At 39.7% G+C, this 21,450-nt stretch overlaps 1 protein-coding gene across 1 annotated transcript in view; it reads left to right on the top strand.

Moving 5' to 3' along the window:
- The window catches only part of SLC2A13 (solute carrier family 2 member 13), a 160,837-nt gene that overhangs the window by 23,531 nt on the left and 115,856 nt on the right, over window positions 1-21,450 (top strand). Inside the window, exons 2-3 of the mRNA XM_086473937.1 lie at window positions 7,543-7,702; window positions 16,029-16,237. Coding sequence (XP_086330063.1) covers window positions 7,543-7,702; window positions 16,029-16,237 — 369 coding nt within the window. The remainder of the gene's footprint in view (window positions 1-7,542; window positions 7,703-16,028; window positions 16,238-21,450) is intronic.

Here is a 21,450-nt window from a genome sequence, read left to right as displayed (position 1 = left end):
CACATAGTAACGCAGATATTTTGCACTAGTTTTAATATTGATCACTCTGGTTTGGGCTAGTGGCTAGATAGGGACATAAGGGTCTGCAGTTACTTAATATATTATATGCTCAACAGTACAGTTATTTAACTATGATGAATCAGCTTTCTGATTTAATAAATTAGTGTTTAAATAAAACACAAGACTTTAATGAAGTCTGCTGACATTGGACCCCCATTCTAGAGGAGATTTACCTAAATCTGCCTGTTACTGTGATTTATGTTCTCGCAAAGCAATGTGGCTTTAGTGCTAGTGGTTTGCCCCAATGCCCTTACGTATTTCAGAGCTCTGCTGTAGCTGAGTGTAGTTGTGCCACGGCTAAGAAATGGACTTCTACTAATCTGATGTAGGGCAGAAATTGAAATGGGAAAGTGTGCTGCCAATCGTCTTGAAATAACTTTTAGTAACCAGTTATAAACTGATAATGCCTTTACTAGATATGTGCAATGGGTAGAAAGCCTAGATATTAGAGGGGACTTGAGCTTTTCCCTGATGTTCACACTCAAATACAACCTGTTTCATGAAGAATTTTAGCTTTATCTGCTAGGGAAGGGGTTAGTGTACTAGGGAAGGGGTTAGTGTACTAGAACAGTGTTCAAATGCACTGCTTTCTCAAGTATTTCCTATTAGCATGTTTAATGAGGCACTCTTAATATCCCCTTAGGTTGACTGTCATTACTGAAAGCTGAATTGTTAACTGTCATAGCAGAAAAGGACTCTCCAAGACTATGAAAAGGCTTAATTTTTATTTAGGTTGAGCCATATAATTAAAATATGTTGTGGAGTTGTGTGTGGAATAGAGGTGGCTGACTGTTGGCAGCTCCTGTATGTGTTTGTGAAAGCTAATGGTCTTTTAAAATAAGTACCCTTTGCAGTTAAAATGTGTCAATTTTGTCAATGACAGACATTCTTCTCTCCACCAACAACTTATGTGGATACTTCTTTAGATTGACAGTAAAGAATATATAGGTGTGGTGGAACTTGTCACTTCTTTCAAAAAGTTAACCGGTGTGTTGCCCTTATCCCCTTGAATATTGCTACTCAGGTGTGAGTACTTCTAAAATTATCAGTTGGCAAGAATGCCGTTTTTGTCAGAAGTAAAAACCTTAGAGTATAATTTGTGGGAACGTAACTGGAAGCAAATACTTGATGAAAGTTTCTTTGTCTGTATAATCTGATGGACTCCTGGGATCAATAGTGTTTCAAGGCACTAAATTTAGGTTGCATGTCCAATATCCAAGATGTAAGAAGTTTATCAGATTTCCTGCAAAGTTGCTGGAAGAAAACATTAGCCTGGTGTTCAGCTCTAGCTTGGGAAGTTTCCATCTGTCCCCTTTGGAATTTACTATTTAATTTAAAAAAAACCAACCAACCAACCAAACCTTCAATTTATATTCAAATTTTCTTGCAGCATAAAACCTCTCTTAAGCTGTTATTAATATTTAATTCCTCATTCTCTTTGCCATAAACTTGCTGCTTCATCAGGTTGCCTCACAAATCCTTCATCTGTGGAATCACTTGCTAAAGCTGCTTGGAATCCTTACAAGTAGAACAAACCACTGTGGGCAGCTTCTTAATGAAGTGAACTTTCAAGTTGGTTTCATTACAGTTTAACATTTTAATGAAAATTTGCTTTTACAAGTTCATTCTAAGATATGTGAAAAAACAGAACTATTACTTTGGTTACGTATCTCAGTACGGCTTTATATGTTAGTGGAGGATGCGTCACTCCCGTGAGTGTTTTCCTGAAAGGAAATGTTTTCGTAACTTCTGTTCCTGCCTGTTCATTTGGAGCTCCTAACAACATAGATTTCTGTAACGAGCTGTGAATGTTCTTTGTTGTTAATAGAGATTAATGCCTCGGTTGCTGTACTCTGAAATAGCGTTGGGGATATCTTTGCTTTTTGGGGTTTTTTTTGGTGATTATTACACATCCTGATTTTAGTTTCCAAATGAACAGTCTAGAGTCCCATGGCAGTTCAGGCCAGTCTCCATTATCATACATAGTCCTGTCTGTGGGCCAGTACAGGCTTTTGATCTCATCGTGAGCTGTTTACGGGAGCTAATTGGTACAAACCACTTAATGGGCAGGTGGATAGCCTTTTAGCTGGTTGTATTCCCTGGTTTACCTGGTGTTGATGCGAAGGGTCAGTGTGAGCTGGACAGAAAGAGAGACAGAACCGTGATGCAAAGAAACACCAGCTCCAGGATGTGCCTCCTTAGCCCTTCTAGTTAACCATCAATCCTCTTTATTCCTAAGCATGAAAGGCTGGTTGAGTTGCATGAGTGTGTTTTGGTTTTGTTTTTTTTTAAAGATAATCAATTCTTGTCACCAAGCTCTTGATTTTATGAACCTTCTGGGAAGTAATGAAAACAGCAACAACAAAAAATTGTCAGGAGTCCTTCCCAATGTTTTTGCTTTGTCCTGACACTGGTTATTGGTTGACACCAGTGAAATGACTGACACTTACATCCCTACCATCTTAGAGCTTTTTTATTATGCTAGGAGTAAAAGTGAATCCCATTCAATATCCTGTCTCCAGTTGTTGTTCATCTGTTGTTTTTATGACACACCTTCCCTCATGTCTGCTAGACACATGACTGGAGCTGTAGTGGAAGTCCTGGCCTTTACAGTATACATTTATATCCATCTGAACTTGCAAAAAAGTCCTTAAAATTATTCCATCTCCTAGTATTTATTCACAAATGCTTTTTGTAAACAAGAACTTGGATTCCTTTGTTACTCCTTTTGTTTTGCTACCTTAATCTTATTTCTTAAAATATATTTTTAATTCTTCTAAGTTTTCCTTCGTGACCTTTTTATCTCTCCTATCAGTAGGTTTGTTGACTTCATTCGTGAACTTCCTGATGAATTCTTTATGGTGCTTATGTGTTCATCCTGAAAATACCTTTCTGGATGGTAATGTGATTCTAAGATGCCTTTTCACACCTGCTTTCAATTGATTATCTTAAAATTGTGATGTGCACTGTCTTGTTTCTGCTTTCCAATGGTAAATCTGCAGATTATAGTAGTGACTCTAGTAATTAGTCTCCTAAGTGAGTTTAGAAGTGAAAAAACATTCAATATGATGATTTCAGTCCATTGTGTCATTTAATGCTGCCCCTATTATAATTAGATACATCTTCTGTTGTATTTTTTTCTGAACTATATTCTTTAATGAGGGTAGAAGGTTAATGCCTCATGTGGATAGAGATTGGGCTTGCCTGCTCTTTTGTCTCAGATTTCATAGCTGTGGTACACAATGTAGAGCTTAAACTTTTTGACAGATTTCCAGTTTTTGTTTCATTTTCTTTTCCTCACATCTTGTCACTTAGCAGCTTTATTAGTTAGGTAGTAATATACTTGCCTGCAGGAAGAATCTTTTATTTGATGTGAGCAGTTTAACAGTGAGACCATATTAGAAAATGTCACCTAAGTGTAAATGAAATCATTCTCATATGAAAGATTAAGGAAAGTTTCCATTGCAGCTATATTTATTTTGCTAGGAAAGCTTTTATTTGTTTTCAAATTTCTTTACTATCTAGCTATTAAAATAACTACATAATGAATACTGATTAAGTATTTTTGAGATTTTTTTTTTATAGTTGATTAACATTTAATGCCTTGCTTCTGACTTCTTTTCCGAAGAACTTACTCTCCTATCTTCGAGCGTGTCTTAAATTGAAATTAGAGGAAGAAAATCTGGAGAACAATGATATATTCTAACATTATAGAATCTGAAACATTATTTCCTTAAAGTGGTATGATTTTTTTCCTTAATTTGATCTATTTCAGAATAACCCTTTTTACTCCTGGTGATTTTTTTAGAAAGAACTTTGAGTTTGTGTGTGAATACATGCTGGATGGCAGCCAGCCAAACTGGGGAGGCTTTCCTAATTGCCTTCTCTGGTTTCCTGAAACCTCCTGCCACACTCTTGTTTCAGACTTAAAGTAGCAAAGCTTATGTTTTGATATCTAAATGATAACTGGAAATATATAACATAAATCTGTCTTCTGAAATAAAGTTTTTGTTTGGGTGCTTTGAACCTGTAGGTTTTGGGAAACCCGGCAGAGGAAGTAAGGTCTGAGTACAAAGCCAAAAAGGCTGATTTTGACAGCAATTGTGAATAGTGTCAGGGTGAGAAAGCTGACATGGAAGTTGCAGAATCACAGAATCATTTTGGTTGGAGATCCACCTGTGGAGATGGTAAAGACCTCACTGAGCATGGTCCTGGGCAACCTGCTCTAGCTGACCATGCTTGAACAGGGGTCGGACTAGATGATCGCTAAATGTCCTTGTCAGTCTAAACAATTCTGTGTGATTTTGAACTAATACTCTTAACTAGTTAGGTTTTCGTAAGAAAATTTGTGTGCTGTTCGTTGCAGGTTTGGTAATAAATAATTTCAACTATTGTATTAATACCAGCTGAATAGCTGGTGTCATTGGCTAGCTTGTGATGGGACTGTTAAGATGTGCAAGCTTCCCCTTCTTCTGCTGATCCCTGTAGACATTTACTTTGTGGCAAGAATGCAGCAGAAACTGTAAACCTCCTGCTGTTGTGGCGCCTCTTGTTCAAGACACTTTACAAACGTGATTTAACCTTCATACTACCCTCATGTTACAGCAACAGGCTTTAGTTTCACCTGTAAACAGCAAGTGTTGTGTTGCTGGGGCTAATGGTGGTTCTAGCAGTGTCCTGGTGTGTGTTGAATGTTAGCGATAGCTGTTGGTCTGATCCACGGTGTGGCTCTGCTTTTTGGGTGCCTGAGAAGCAGATTTGCCTGGCATGTTTTGAAAAAGATTTCTCTGCAGATCCCGTGTAAAAATGAGCCTTCATTAAGACCTGAATGGAGGGAAAAAAAGTAGCTTATTTTACATAGCATGTATTGGTTTTGGTTGTGCACGTCTTTCTAACTGCTTTCTAGTAAAATCCATGTGCAGATATTGCCATATTTACCTCTCAAATTAGCTTCACTAGATGGTTGCCTATTTCAAAGATACCCTTCTTGGGGCTATGTGTTATTTTTCTAAAGCTTTTAATGGGGACTGACTTTCAGTAGCTTGCAAGAGAAAGATGTAAGGCCAGTTTTCTCATTGTGTCCCTTGAAAGACAGAAACACAACCATCTTTTTCTTCCCTGTATTTATTGCAAGACCCTGTTCTGTTTCTATACCGTCAGCTCCGCGTTGGTCTCTCATTTATTTCTGCTCTGCATTCAATCATATTTTCTCATTTCCATGTTACTCTTGCAAACATCAGGGAAGGTGTTTATGGGCCAAATGATAAAATAGCCACTGGCAAGCAGTTCTCCCCCCCCCCCATCTTTGAGTTTCTGTGACTTTTTAGTGATGATTGGTCTAGATAGAGTAGTGGAGAGCAAAGAATGAATGGCCTCAAAAAAAACCCTCCAGAGATATCAAGCATCTGGTCCATCGAGTCATGAATTCCCAAATGTGGCGATTATCTGAAGCTTGTTTAAGGTACAGCAGGGGATTTACTCATTGCTCGTTTTGCTGCTGAGCCTTTCCTAGGTCTCTGCTGCCCGTTGCAGGCAGAGGCTGTGACACGGGGCTTGGGCCTGGCCCTGCAGAGCTGGGTGTCCTGCCAAGCCAGTCCCGGTGGCGGGAAGATGGCCACGCCGCAGTGGGGAACGAGCATGAGCGTGTGAGGGGACGTGCCTGAAGCAGAGGGGAGGCTGGGTGAGCGGGAAGGCCTGGCCTCCCCTGGCCAGGGCTGCCGCAGCGGTGGGGCCCTTCGTCTCCACCGCAGCGTGAGCCGCTGCCTCGTGCGGGTCCTCAGTGGCTTTTGTTTGCAGAAAGCGGCCGTGCTCCCATGCTTTCCCATAAAGGCTCTTCTCTTATAAGTGTGCTATCGCCGTCGCTTTAACTGTAATTAGTTCAAATGCTGATGTGAAAGATGCGAGAGAAATATCCCTAATGGTGGACTATGTCTGAAAATTTGCTTCTCTATCAAACACGCAAAGGGCTATTTGAATGCTTCTTTCCATGGTGCACTCTTGTTGGCTTTGAAAAACGGTTGAATAAATTTTTAATGATTTTTTTTTTTTTCCCCCCTGACACTTTTATGTGTGGGGTTTTTTTATTCCGTCTGCGTTGCTCAGTCAGTAGGAGGAGGCGGAATTGGCATGTCCTGGGAGGCTCTGCCGGGAACTGAGTTATCGCGCTGAGAGGCTGCTGCGAGCGTTTACCTATCGTAACAAAGGATCTTCTGATGCCATTTTATTATTAAACAATCTGTATTCCTTGCTCAAGCTCTTGGAGGCTCCCAGCAGTTCTGTCAGGCTAACCTTGTTGCTAAAGATGATTTTGTGCTCTTAGTTTGGTGAGTCAGACAGGCAGTGGGGCGCCAGCCAAAGCCTTTCTGCCATGACACAAGCTGGGAACTGCAGCCATACTTCAGGAGCCATGTACATGCCTTTAGGTGACCACGTTTCTTGCTGGGGGTGCAGCACTGGCCCGTGCTGGTGTGGACCCAGAGGAGCTGCCTCAGGCTGCAAGACATGATGTCTCTGCTGCTGCTGGGCCGTACTCATTGTGCTCAAGTTGTATTTAATCTGGCTTCAGTCAAAATGTGGTTTTGTGTGTGTGCTACCAGTGCACTTCCAGTTTTAACTACAAAGGAAATTGCTGTTGGTTGTCACTGTTGGGTCTCTTAAGGAAACAGGGATATAAATTTCCTTTAAATGGGAGTGCAACTTTGTTGGTGGTTTTGCACCACCAAAGCATGTACCGCATCCAGCTCTGCCTTTTATACGCTATTGAACTCCTGGTTTTAGAGTTTGTGTGTGTACACGCTCCTGTATGTGTTCTACACGGGCATTTCAGACTTTTGCACAAGTGGCTCATTTGGAGCCATTGCATAATTCATAGGAAGTACTGCCAGTGTTAAAACAGAATGAAAGGTGGCTGTGCTTTAGCTTCAGTCCTTGCTTCCTTATGCTGGTAGAGCTTTTAGCACTGCATATGAAATACTTTTAAACCAAGTCAAGAAACAATCTGTTCTATATAACAGTAATAATAATAATACTGAGAATTATAATGTTTGGCCTTGCTCTTCCTAAGAGGTGGAAACCATGCCAAAATTCTATTTAAGCTGTGAAGATTTGGCATTTCAGTTAGACATTTTGACTTACATGTGCTTACCTGGATCATAGCGTCTCTTTCTTTAAAAACTATAAATGTATTTATGCTTTTTATATAATCTTAGTATACATGCAATGTGAATTGAAGTGAGTTATTCCTTTTATCATTACATCAAACCTTGAACTTGCAATACAGCCGCTAGCAACCAGTGTGTATGCCCATTTGCTCTGCGTATGCTTCTAGAGTTCATTAAGTGTGTTTTCTTTCTTTTCATCTTTTGGAATCTGGAAATCAAATTCTTCCAGCTTGTTCCATTTAAATGGTATAATATTTTATGATGAAAAAGGGATGTAGTATCTCTTTCGATTTTATAACTGTAATTTGATTTATTCTTGTAGGTGTAGCATCTATGACTGTGCCAGTGTACATCGCAGAAGTTGCTCCACCACACTTAAGAGGCAGATTAGTCACCATTAACACTCTGTTCATCACTGGAGGGCAGTTTTTTGCAAGTGTTGTTGATGGAATCTTCAGCTACCTCGCGAAGGATGGATGGAGGTTTGTGAGTCTTCCTTGCTAAAAGCAAAACTGGTGTGGTCATGATTTGGTTGACAGCTATTATAATTCTTGTTGGGAGAATAGAGTTTACATATGAAGTGGTAAAACTGTAAACTGAATGAAATGGAAGTTTAATAATTAACTCTTGTTAAATGATATCCATACTGCTTTCACTTAGACTTAATATTCACAGAATGCTTAGGTTTTTTGACTTCACTAAAGTTTAACATGAATGAGCAATAAATATGCATCAACAAGCTTGAATGATTGTCATGATGTTTATGAAAGTAGCTTGCCTTTTGCATTTAGAATAATTACATGCTGGTTTTTCAAAAGACAAATTTCCAGTAAGTGTGATGCTGTATGTGCAAATATGTATTTTGAATAGTCTTAATCTGAGCAGTAGTAATCCAAGCAGAATTGAAATGAAGGATATTGTAGCATAACTTTAAAGTTAAAAGTTTAGGTTATAGAATAATATGAATCTGTTGTACTCTACTTTCTGGATATTGAGTTCTTCCTGTAGACATTGCTAAGGGTTTCTGGACTGCAGCCTTATACCTGCCGTCTTTATAGTGGTGTGTCATTTGAGAGAGATGAGAAATTTCAGTGGCTCGGTATTATAGTTGCAGTGCTGACTTGAGAAAGTAAGTAACAGAAATGCGTAGGAGGAATAACTTATACTGTATATTCCAACTTCTGGAAACTTGTGCTTAATTATGTGTGCTTTTCTCTTGAAACACTCTTGGGAAAGGGACACATGTTGTAGGGCCCTTGATTTCTGTAGCTACAGCCTGGAATCATTTTGTTGTTTGAAAACCCGAATTTGAAAGATCCTCCTCCCACTCCCAAAAACTTGCAATATAAATATTGTTATGTTCTCTGGCTTCTAATAGAGCTGAATAGGGATTTCTAGGTGCACTGATGTTTGAGTTTTAAGTTAAGAACAATTAATGTGGGACTTGGTACATAGTATGTAAAGAAATATATATTAAAACAAAAAGTGTTTTCTTAATCAATCTACAGTTTAATTTGTGTATATCTGAAGATTCAAGAAGTTTGAGCTTTATAACTTTTTGTCCATGTGATTGTTTCCTTTGCCCTTTTTGTAAAAAGATGTCACATTTTGACCTTAAGAAGAAAGTAATTTTGTGCTATCTTATTGAATTTTAAGTTTTAGCTTTGCTTTGTGCTTTCTGAAAATGCATTGGTTACTTTAGCTCAAATGGAAATGCGTTTTGCATTTTTACATGAAGCTTTTGTTCACCTTTTCATTATAATGCTTCTGCATTCTCTGGCAGACTATATGTCGACTTATGGAGAACTGAGAAACAGCCTTCACTGAAAGAAAAAGTTTTATAGGTTTGCTAATCCCTTTCTGCAGTTAAAGAAATATGCTCAATTTTGAGAAAAATAAATGGCATACAGTACTGCATTTCTAAGTAAAATTGAAACCGAAGTATTTGATCCCTGATACCAATTATTCAGTAGTTACTTTATTATTTTAAATTAACTTTTAGCCTAAATAATTTGCTGATGTAATGGCTCCCTGTGCTTGAGGCTGGGTGGGGAAATGGACAAGCAAAGATATTTATTTAGAAATGGAGATCTGAGTCACTGTTACTGTTGGAGTTGTTGTGCACTTTCTGTTAGGCAGATTTTTTGAGTTCAGTTTACCTCAGTGCTTAGGGATTCAGCTAGGGGAAGATTTTTTGATGTAAATCTGTTTGGTTTTTTTTTCCCATTAATGTGCTGATGCATAGGAGGTAAAGACGTGTTTGTAATCTGTGTGTTTCAGTAAATACTAGCATATTGGAACAAAAATAAAAGCTAACAAAGTATTTGACAAGTATTGATCTTATTTGAGCTCTGTTTTTTGTTTAATTGTTCAGGTAAACTAAGATATTCCCTAGCTTGAAAATCTGCAGCTCAAAAGCAGACTTACAGGCCTCTTTGGAACACTTCAGTCAAAGAGCTAGCATTGTGCTATAGGATATATCCATTTCCAAATCAAGCAATGACACAGGATTACACAAGTACAGTTGTATGTAAATGATTATTTTAGGAAAAATATAATTCCAGTTTGTTACACACACACAAGTTAAGATTTTTTGATACGTTACTTTGTAAATATAATTAACTAAAGTGGAAGGTTGGTGGAAGGCAATAATCATTGTCAAATGTAGATTTCGTCTTTTTGTAAAACACTGATGTTGCAAAGTGCCACTATACCTTAAATAGGAATGATGCCCTCACCCACTGAAATGCTGCATAACTGTTCTGAGAGCTTGTACATTGTAACTTATTCTTCTGTTTGGAATGAAAAATAAACTACTTCTGTGTAATTCAGGCCTTTTAACCTGTCTGAAATTAAAAAATTAAAAGTAAAATCTAGTACTTGTGGATTCAGTAAGGAGGTTGGGTGTTTGATCAGAGCTGTGTGAGATGCTGACTTCTGAAAATCTCCAGTGATAGACATTTCCATTTCTTAAAACAACTTGTTCAGATATTCAGTCACACTTAGTGTGAAGAATTGCTTTCCCTCATCTTTGATCTCAATTTTCCTTGATGCAACTTGTGACTATTGAGACTTGTCATTTCACAGTGTACATCTGAGAAGTGTCTCTGTCTTCTCTATGAGCTCCTTCTCAATTGTGAAAGATCCAATTAGATCTCCTCTTGATCCTCTCTTTTTCTGGACAGCCCAAACCCAGTTCTCTCAGACTCTTCTTTTATGTCATACACTCCAGTTGTATGACTTAGTGGTCCATTGCTAGGGTCTTGAGTACAAGTCTTATGAGGAGCAGCTGAGGTTGTTTAGCCTGGAGAAAAGGAGGCTGAGGGGAGACCTTATCGCTTTCTACAACTACCTGAAAGGAATCATAGAATCACTCAGGTTGGAAAAGACCTTTGAGATCATCAAGTTCAACCATCAGCCCTACTCTACCAAGTATAACCCTAAACCATACCTCCAAGCACCACATCTAAACAACCTTTAAACACATTAAGGGATGGTGACTCAACCACCTCCCTGGGCAGCCTATTCCAACGTCTGACAACCCTTTCAGTGAAAAAGTTTTTCCTAATGTCTAGTCTAAACCTACCCTAGTGCAGCTTGAGTCTGTTCCCTCTTATTCCATCATTAATTACCTGTGAGAAGAGACCAGCACCTACCCCTCTACAGTGTCCTCTCAGGTAGTTGTAGAGAACGATAAGGCCTCCCCTCAGCCTCCTTTTCTCCAGGCTAAACAACCCCAGTTCCCTCAGCCATTCTTGATAAGACTTATTGTCTAGTCCTTTCAACCAGCTTTGTTGCCCTTCTCTGCACACACTCCAGCACCTCAATGTCCTTCTTGTAGTGAGGGGCCCAAAACTGCACACGTTATTCAAGGTGCGGCCTCACCAGTGCCCGGTACATGGGCACGATCACCTCCCTGCTCCTGCTGGCCACTCTATTTCTGATACAGGCCAGGATGCTGTTGGCCTTCTTGGCCACCTGGGCACACTGCTGGCTCATGTTCAGCTGTCAACTCAACCAGCACCCCCAGGTCCTTTTCCACTGGGATCTTTCCAGCCCCTCATCCCCAAGCCTGTAGCGCTGCAGGGGGTTGTTGTGGCCCAAGTGCAGGACCTGGCACTTCGCCTTGTTGAAGCTCACGCAATTGGCCTCGGCCCATTGATCCGGCCTGTCCAAGTCCCTCTGTAGAGCCTCCCTACCCTTAAGCAGATCAACATTCCCACCTAACTTGGTGTCATCTGCAAACTTACTAAGAGTGCATTCTATCCCTTTGACAAGATCATTGATAAATATGTTAAACAGAAATGGCCCTAGTACTGACCCCTGCAGAACACCACTTGTGACCAGCTGCCAGTTGGATTTAACCCCATTGATCACCACTTTCTGGGCCTGCCTGTCCAGCCAGTGTTTTACCCAGCACAGCGTATGCTCATCCAAGCCATGAGCAGCCAGTTTCTTCACTAGAATTCTGTGGGAAACAGTGTCAAAGGCTTTATGGAGTTAGAGGTAAACAATATCCACAGCCTTTCCCTCATCCATCACACAGGTCATCTTGTCGTAGAAGGAGATAAGGTTCATTGAGCAGGACTGCCTTTCATAAACCCACACTGACTGGGCCTGATCACCTGGTTGTTCTGTAAATGACTTGTTATGACATTGAAGATGATCTGCTCCATGACCTTCCACGGCACCGAGGTCAAACTGACAGGTTTGTAGTTTCCTGGATCCTCCTTTCAGCTTTTCTTGTAGATTGGTGTCACATTTTCTATTCTCCAGTCCACTGGGACCTCCCCAGTTAGCCAGGATTTCTGGTAGATGATGGAAAGAGGCTTGGTGAGCCCATCCGCCAGCTCTAGCAGTACTCTTGGATGTAGCCCATCCGGCCCCATAGACTCGTGTGCATCTAAGTGGTGTAGTAGGTCACTGACCACATCCTCTTTGATTGTGAAGGCCACATTCTGCCCCCCCCACCCCCCCCATCTTCCAGCTCAAGGGGCTGGCTGCCTAGGGAACAACTAGTTCTACTACTAAAGACTGAGGCAAAGAAGGCATTGAGCACCTCAGCCTTTTCCTAATTTTTTGTGCTGTTTCCCCCTCTATCTGGTAAAGGAGGAAGATTCTCCCTAGCCCTCCTTTTCTTGTTGATGTATTTATGGTAACATTTCTTTATTGTCCTTAACAGCTGTAGCTAGGAGGTTGTAGCGATGTAGGTGTGTTACTTCTCACAAGTAATGAGCGATAGGACAAGAGGAGGTGGCCTCAAGTTGCTCCAGGGGAGGTTTAGATTGGATATTAGTAAGAATTCTTCACTGAAAGGGTTGTCAAGCATTGGAACAGGCTGCCCAGGGAAGTGGTGGAGTCGCCATCCCTGGAGGTATTTCAGAGACGTGTAGATATGGTGCTTAGGTAACGATTGGACTTGAAGATCTTAAAGGCCTTTTCCAACCTAAATGATTCTATGATTCTATTTCTGGTTTGTAGCTTTCTCTCATGTTGATGGTCCCAGTCTTCCTGATTCAGCACGGTGTGTTGAGTAGTGAGGGGTAATAGTTTCTTGCAGCCTGCTGGCTCATGCTGGATAGCATTACTGCCTTAGCAGAAGTTAGGTTTTATGTACATGCCAAGTACTGTTCTGCTGGATCGAGCAGGGTGAAGTGAAACTGTTGATGATGCATTGGGCAGAAACTGAGGCTGTGCTAGTGATGAGATTTCCAAGGATTCTCAGCTGCGATGCTGGAGCTGTTAACTGGGGATTGTGTACTTGTTTGTCCTCAGCTATTTTACTGCAACCTAAGACTGAGCAGGGAAGAGTACAGATGGTCTGTCACCTGGAAAGAGTGGCCAGCAAGTGCATGGGGAGGAATCACAGATGTTCGCTCCTGAGTCATCACATATAAGTAGGAAAATTACAGCAATTATTGTAGCTGTTAGTGACTGAATGGCTGAGTATTGGAGTCTACAAAAACCAGTAAGGAACTTCACTTTTTCTTGGCTCTGCTTGTTCTTGGAAATGCTGGATATTAAATTAACAATAAGCCAAAGAAAACAAATATTTAACCTGACTCTTATGTCAGGTTAGCTTTATAAACCCTGCTAATGCCATCTTAATAGTATTGCAGCAGTATGTCTGAGAAGAAGAAATGTTACAGCGGACTTATTAAATTTCATGCTGGATTTTTTCAGGTCTGCTAGACATCTGGCTTCAAAAGTCTTGTACTCTGTATAGGGAAGAGCTATATTAGATTTCTGAAAGCTGGTTCACTGCATGAAATATCTAAAATTGTCTGCTATTTCTCTAGATTGGTTATATCAAAATTGCTTGATCTGAAAATTGCAGCTCTTGAACTTGCCATGGACATATGTTCTTAACTGAACATTTTCCTTGTGGCCTGCTCCTTGTACTCAAGTTTGACCAGAAACATGTCAATTGGAAACTAACTTTAGTGAGCGAGCACTTTCTGTACATCCCTTTTGTATCTTGCCTGTGATAAACAATCCAACAGAGTCCAACTGGTAGCTTTAACAGGCTGGATCGAGCTTTCAGGAGCCTCAACTGATTTTGCCTCCAAAGACGATTGCAGGTGCCCAGCTGCTTAGTTATGGAGGCTCTGCTGCATTTAAGGGACTGAAGGGCTTTGGAGGAGCAGAAATTAGGTAAAACACATGTAAAGGACTGACTGAGTTTATTTTGATGCATTAAGAGATCCTTTCACTTGCAATTTGACAGAGTACAGTGGTACTCTGTCCCTGTGGTTTTGTTTTACTCTTCATTTGAAATAGAAAAGGCTTTCTAAATACCACTGTAACGCAGATATTGAATATGCAGTTTGGTGTATGTGTAAAGGTGATTCTGTATACAGCTGCCAAAATGTTGGTGGAAAGGGAAGAGCATAGGAAGAAATGAGGATATTAATGAATGAGTACGTTATTAAATGAGGAATGAGAACACTAGTGAATTAGTGACATTTAGCTATGTTGGCTGAAGACTACTCAACTAATAATTCTTCCCCAAGCTTTGTGTTTTGAATTTATTTTCTACCATGTGCTTTTCTTCTTTCTCCTTTTTTTTTTTCTTTTTTTTTTTTTTAAACTAATGACCTTTACCATTCTTAAAGTGTCACGAAATAAGAGACTTGATCATAGATTTATTTCTGAAGCAGGGTTTACTTGTATGACCTTTGGAAATTTTTGCTAGTTTTGGGAAGAACTTGAGAGCTCAGCTTGAGGATGGGAACACTGGCCTGCATGTACATTGTCCTGGGATGGCCATCCTCTTTGCATTACCTTTTGGGTGTTCTTTCCCCTGTTCTCCAGTTTTCTGCCCTGTTGTATTGGTCATGTTTTTCTTTGTTGAATCTACAAATACCTCTGTGAAAGTCTCTTTCCATTTTCATCCAAAATGCATTTGGACTTGACAGATGCTTCTGGTTCATTGCCCTGAAAAAAGGTTTCCGTTCATGGTTGTGCTCTCTTTTCTACTCTATTAGCAATGTTATTTCATAGCATGCTTTATAAAAACATCCAGGTGAGAGGCTGCTGAATTGTCTGTGTGAAAGCATGCATCCTGGGGTATGAAGAGAAGAGCTAGAGAGAAGATTAGCAAATCTCCTTAATCTCCTGACTGATGTCAAGGTGTAAACCTGTTTGAGTGCAGACTACCTCAGTATTCAGTATAAAGGCTAGTTTCTGAAGGTGTTTTAGTGATTATAACAACTGATGTGAAACCTGTGATAGCTGCAATAATGTACAGGTGACACCAGCACTGTTTAAAGTCTTTAATGGAAGTGAAAAAAATTTCAGTGAAGCGCAAACGGGAGAAGCTCAGATTTAAAAAGCAGAACAAAATTACACATTGTTCTACAATTGTTATTTTTCTTAGTGTTTTATTGAAGGAATAGAAAAATGCGAAGTGTGTAGACCAGAACCATCCATGAAAGTGGGTGGTATGCTTGTCTTCCACAGTCTTTTCCCCCCACTTCAGCTGGAGCAGATCATGGTATCTGTAGGTGTTGTCACAGGTGTCAGTGCTGATCCCTGGAAGCATAACTTTCTGGCCAGTGTTAATTCTCTATTGAGTAGAGGACTAGCCTTAATTCTGTGTATAGTAACTCCCCTGGGCATCTAAAATGCAGCTGGCTAAAGATTTAAGAGCAGACTCCCTAAAGAGCTGGTACAAATTGTGCTGCTGGTGAAATGAACTCTTTTTTGTTGTGTTTCTGCTCATAGTCAGAAATTTTCAAACGTAACACAGGCATCTCCTTATGCAAGAGATGTATTCCTTGGTCACGTGTGTCGGTGTATACATATTACTGACCAAATTAAGCATTTCTCGTTGGCTGGTTTTGAGTTTATTTTTTTTATATGTCTGTAAAACAATTAGGAGGATTTCAGTCTCATTTTTGCCATCAGTAGTACCCATTTTTTCTCTGTGCCTTTGCTTTCTCTTTCTGTTCATTCTTTTATCTTCACCAAAGGGATTATCAGTTTCAAAACTACTGGAATGTTTCAGGGTTTTTATTTAGTCTGACTTGGTGTCCTCGGGATCAGTGGCTGTAGGGTCAGTGGTGGCAGAATAGTCAACATGTCCTTGAGATTTCCTGGAACTGAAAGTGAGGGTCCTATTTTCTAAAATACTTGCAGAATATGATTCTTGCCTGCTTGACTTCTGGTGATAAAAGAATATGAGAGGAGGGGGGTTTGATTTGTAAATTACAGCTTGAATAGCTGTAACTGAGTCTTCTCATAGCATGTTTTTGTAGGCCGATATTAGACATTTATTTATTTATTTGCTTACTTACTTATTTCTAGGTACATGCTGGGCTTGTCTGCTGTTCCGGCGGTCATACAATTTCTTGGATTCCTGTTTCTTCCTGAAAGTCCCCGCTGGCTCATTCAGAAAGGCCAGACTCAGAGAGCACGGAGAATTCTCTCTCAGATGCGTGGCAACCAGGCAATCGATGAGGAGTACGACAGTATCAAAAACAACATTGAAGAAGAAGAAAAAGAAGTTGGAGCAGGTATGCTCAATGCTTCTTGGCTTCGCTGCCTATCAATGAGCAGATAAAAATCAGAAGAAATATTGAAGGTGTGGCCTGTGGGAACTTGATGTTTTCCTTTTTCTTGTCTCTTTTGCTATTGTTTGAAATATTTCATATACTGGTAGCTTCAAAAATGAACAGATGTTTCTATGATCCTACAGTTTTAAATTAGGTTCTGATTTTTTAAGTGAGGAAAAAGTAAAGTTGTGTAAGATTCTAAGTTTATATCACCTACGCTTATGTGAGAATTGCACTCAAAAATTACTCCGTTTAAGAATGCACATATTGAAGAGTGGATAAAATTTGGTTTCTTTCATCAGTGGAAAAGGCCAAGCAGACACTAGGGAGGTCAGAAGGCATTTTACATACCTGAATTATCCAGAGACTATATCCTGGCGAACCATATTCTAGACGAGCAGCCTTTGGAAAGATTTACAAAACTAGGCATGTAATATAGAGATTCTTTTCCAGTAAAGGCAGCTTCTGAAAGTTCTTTTGGTCTGCCCCCAAGAGAATAAGGCCTCTAAATCAAATCCTTTTTTTTTTTAACTCTTTTGTATCCTTATGCCATAATTGCTCAAAACTTTATGTGTACTTATAAAGCAAGATTACCATTCCATTGACTTTGTCCTTTGCATTTTTTTCCTTTCCTGAAAGTGCTAACTTGGAATCTCAAGTAAGGCTCTTAAGTAAGACTTATCTTAATTCTGGCTTCCTTAAACAGTAATAGGAAAATAATGTAACTTCTCAGTGCTGGTGGAAAGAAAAATGCAAATCATTTTACATCTGTGTAAATCGAGATTCAGCATCTTATAATACCTAATCTCTTTGCCTCATTGAGTTTGGCTTTGAGCCTTAAAATAAATAATTCAGTATCTGGAAAAAGTTATTTAACACCTACTAGTGAAGGGATTTTCAAAATATTCATCACTAGTGTGAAGCAGAGCTGGATTTTTTTCCCTCCCATTATGTCTTTGAGGCTTTGGATACTTTGGATACTTTTTTTTTTCAAGTTCTTTGGGGAGTGAGGGGATGGGAAATGTGGTTCATTGAAGCTGATTTGGTAAAAAGCTGAAGTGGATATTCATAGAACAGCTTGGATTTAAGAGTCCTGTGCTGAGGTTCTTGATCCTAGTTAGGGTTGGGCTGTTCAGTTCTGTGGAAAGCCACTTAATGTCTAGTATTACCGTCTTTCTGCTTTGCAGAAATGAAAGGAGCAGGTGTTTGACCCATCCAGTCCTTTATTTTCAGTCTCTGGGCTATAGGGTATGAACTTGTTTCTCTCTCAAATCTTTCTTCACGCTGTTTCACTATTTGTGAACTAAATGTGGTGGTGTAAGACTGCGGTAGGACTGACTCCAGCTTGGTTGTTAAATCTGTCATCTATACGTTTGTAACTTGGACTGGCACACTAATTAAGACGTTGGCTTTCTGGGATGTGCAGGTGTCTCGGTTTCCCCCCAACGCTCCCCTGAAAACTTACTGTGTTCCTGGAGTTCAGTTAAATCAAGTGCATCCCTAGGAGAAAGCTTAGTTAGAGAGAATCAGTGTTTTCCTCTCAGGTAATCCACAGCTTCAGAGTTGTCACCAAAGGGCATTAAAAATATGAGCATAATTACAAGTATATGCTGTCCCACTTGTTATAAACGCGTAGCAAATAGGCATTAAATAGTTACGATCACTCTCATTTTTGATTATGACTTGGTTATAATTGCACTTCAGCCCATTTAACCTGAAGTCTTAGTTGTTATAAAAATGTACGTTGTGTGTTAGTGTAAAGACATACTTTATTTTTTTACCTTTTTGTGACTTACAGGTGGTATTTACAAGTGGTGTTAAATTGTAATTACTTCCATTTCTGGAGGAGTTGTCTGGATCCTCAGTATTGAACTTGGCATGTGTAGTGCAAGAACAACTTACTGTTTGTAGTTTCATTGCCAGGTATTCAGGTACTGACAACTTAAATGTGTGATTCTGCAAAGACTTTACATTTCATTTTGCTATATGTATTTTGGTTGGTTTTCAGGGTTTTGTTTTGGTTTTTTTGGATATATTGCTCTATTTTTGTATTCGTTTGTGCTATTTGTGACAGACAATGTTTTAAACCACTAGTTAATAGCAATGGCAAATGATGGTAGTAATTCCTATCAGACATTGCGGATGTCACTCCAGTTTTGCAAAAAAGCTTTAACGACTCTAAACTCACAGTGTGTGTATATGGCATTCGAGGAAAGATAACTTTGTAGATTGAAAATCATCTGGCTTGCTTTTACCAAAAAGTGCCTTTTCTTTTCTGGTCTTTTCCTTTCTTGAAAAAGAACAGGTATTCTTTTTCATTAATTGGTACATGAGCGTCTTTGCCAGCTTCCTAGGGCATCCTTTTCTAAGTGAAAATGAGCCTGTGTTTGACTCCTCCTCTGCAAGGGAGTAACAGAATATAACCGTAACATATTCTCCAGTCCCACACTAAAAACTGTAATGCCGTTTGTAACTGTTTCATCAACTATTCTTGTCACAGAAATAATGAATCACAGGGGAACTTCGACTGTATTGTTTAAGCTGCTTCTTAAAAGTTTGGTTTTAATGTCTGTCTGTCTACCTTTAGCCTGTACCCAGGGCTAAACTACAACAGTTGCTCTATCATCCATGACCCCTCACCAGCCAGGAAGGGGAATCGGGGAAAGGAGAGGAGATCCATGGGTTGAAGTGAAAACAGATTTCATGAAATAGCACTAATACCAACAAAGGTATATAAAGTTATACTCAGCCAAATGAATATGCAGCTGTTAAAATGAACAGGAGAGCTGTCTTCAGGAGCAGGCAGAAGCCAGAGGAGGAGCAGGAGGAACCCCAGCAGGAACCCCACAGGAGCTCCCCGTCCTCAGCAAACCTTCGCCCTTTTGGCACATGTTTTAGTGGGCATGGTGGTATTAGGTCAACAGTTGGACTTGATGATCTCAGAGGTCTGTTCCAACTTAATGATTCTATGATTCTGTGATTTTTAAATGAGCATGACATTATGGTATGGGCTACCCCTGTAGCTGTCCTGGCTGATTCAGAACTGCTAATGGCCTGCCTGCCATAGCTGGGCTGTGATTCTGTCTCAGCCAAACCAGGACGCTGGCATAAAACCAGAGAAGTTCCTTGCATGTCCACATGGTCATCAAGCAGCTTCTGTCTTGAAAATAATAAAAGTGCCTTCAGCAACAAACTTCTCTTTCAGAAGTCACGTATACTAATGTGGGATACCTGCTAAGTGAATGATTCAACATTTCTTTATCGTTTCTAATATGTTCAACCAGACCACTGCTGCTGATGCTGCTTAGCAGCTTATATTTCAGCATTTTGAGATTTGTATCAGGAAAAGGATGTGTCTTTTGGGCAAACTCTTTCCCCATGACTGGTTATGCAAATGACATTTTTCCTGGCAGTCAGGAATACTGCTTTTGTGTGCTCTATTCTGTACTTCCAGTGCCACTTTTGGTGTTGAAACCAAAAGTTTAATTTTGTTGTTGAAACCTTGGATTTTGAGAAGGGAAGAGGAGGGCAGTGCATTCTGCAGTAACATTACAAGATGAGTCTTGGTCAAGTCCGAATAATCATCATCTGTTAACGTCATCCCTCTCTCAGATGGTGGGACTGTAGTGCGAAAGGGAGCTGGTGATAGGAAGATCAAGGGTAGAAGGACTAGTGAGGGAGATGTTAGAAAGAAGAGAACTCCCCAAGAGTTGTGGAAACAGTAGTTTATAGGAGTGAAGTGGCCTTCCCCTTCAAATATGCTGTGGATCTCACAAATTTCCCAGTGCTTGGCTCAGGCTATGAAGCCTAATGATCAGAAGGGGTTTGCAACTGAGGGAAGGATCAAAGACATTGCTGGGAGAGCATTCAGAGGCAACTCTTCCTAGCAAAACATGGCTGACTCACACTGCTGCTGGATTGTAATTATTAGTGCAGTTAAGGTTCTGTAGTGCAGGTTAGCTAAAACCAGGCAATCGAATCATAGCAATGCAAGTAAGCTGGCACAGCAGCTTAATACACAGGTATAAATGAAGTAGCTTGTGCTCTTAAGTGAATTAGAGAGTGGGATTTGTAATGTTAATTCTAGAGCAAGCACTTTGAAGTGAATTTAATGTGGTGGTTTTGTGCATAACAATAAAGCTATCTAGCATACCTTTTGTAGAAGTTTTACAGGCTGCCAGTGTAGTGGTCATTTCAGGCTGGAAAGAAATCAATATAGCATCCAACGGAGACATTTTAAATCGGTCATTAATTTTCTGTATGTTTGACAACACTCTAATGTTCAAAGCAAATAATGGAAAAGTATCAGTTTGTACCGTCTGGGTGAAGGCATCTGCAAACTGCTTGGCTTTTTGTCATGCCCCTCTTGTAGCAATACTGAGCTGTGATGTGCCAGGATGCATGGTATTTCATGTGAAATCAGTAGTGATGGGTATATAACTAACTTAGTATCTTGACTAAATGAACATAATTTGCATTAAGACTAGACATTTATTTTTGTGTAGATGAAGCCCTATTTATCCCAAATTTCTCCAACCTGTGAATAGAGTTGAGACTCTTGACTTTATCTGCTGTGCCTGAGGACCTTTGCATTTTATTATCTGTTCTTATCTATGAATATGTGTCAACTTCTGATTATGAAGATGTCTTTTTTGTCTTTTTTTTTTTTTTTTTTGCACGTTATGCTTAGTAATTCTGTGTAAAACTTCGGGTGCTCAGTAGTGCGTGGAACCATGCTGCTTCTGTGAAATTCACCGAGTGATTCAGAAAATTGATCATTACACTGTAATATTGTTTAACCTACCATTCTGTGTCTGTATCAGAATGTTATGTTATGGGCACTGCTGCTAGAGCAGACATTTTCTTCTGTTTTCATTATTTTTAATACATTTTTTGTAATAGCCTAGGTTTTTTTTGTGAGACTGAGAAAAATGTATCCAGGCCACTCTTTCACTCCTGTAGGCTTGGTTCACTTCACTACTTTGCTGAATTTCCTATTGGATCAGTGAGTCTGTCTCCTTTTTTAGGTTTTGTATCTCCCTGTTGGAGATAAATGTATTATGGTATAAATGTAAAATCACCTCATTACCGATGGTTTTTGTCATAACTTTACCCAATTAACTGCCAGTTAAAATAGGATATTACCAGGCAGGAGGTCTGGACCCTCAGTCCTA

The sequence above is a fragment of the Leptosomus discolor genome, chromosome 1 (assembly GCF_034619465.1).
Source record: "Leptosomus discolor isolate bLepDis1 chromosome 1, bLepDis1.hap2, whole genome shotgun sequence".
Lineage (NCBI taxonomy): Eukaryota > Metazoa > Chordata > Aves > Leptosomiformes > Leptosomidae > Leptosomus > Leptosomus discolor.
This window is presented reverse-complemented; position numbering and strand designations above follow the sequence as displayed.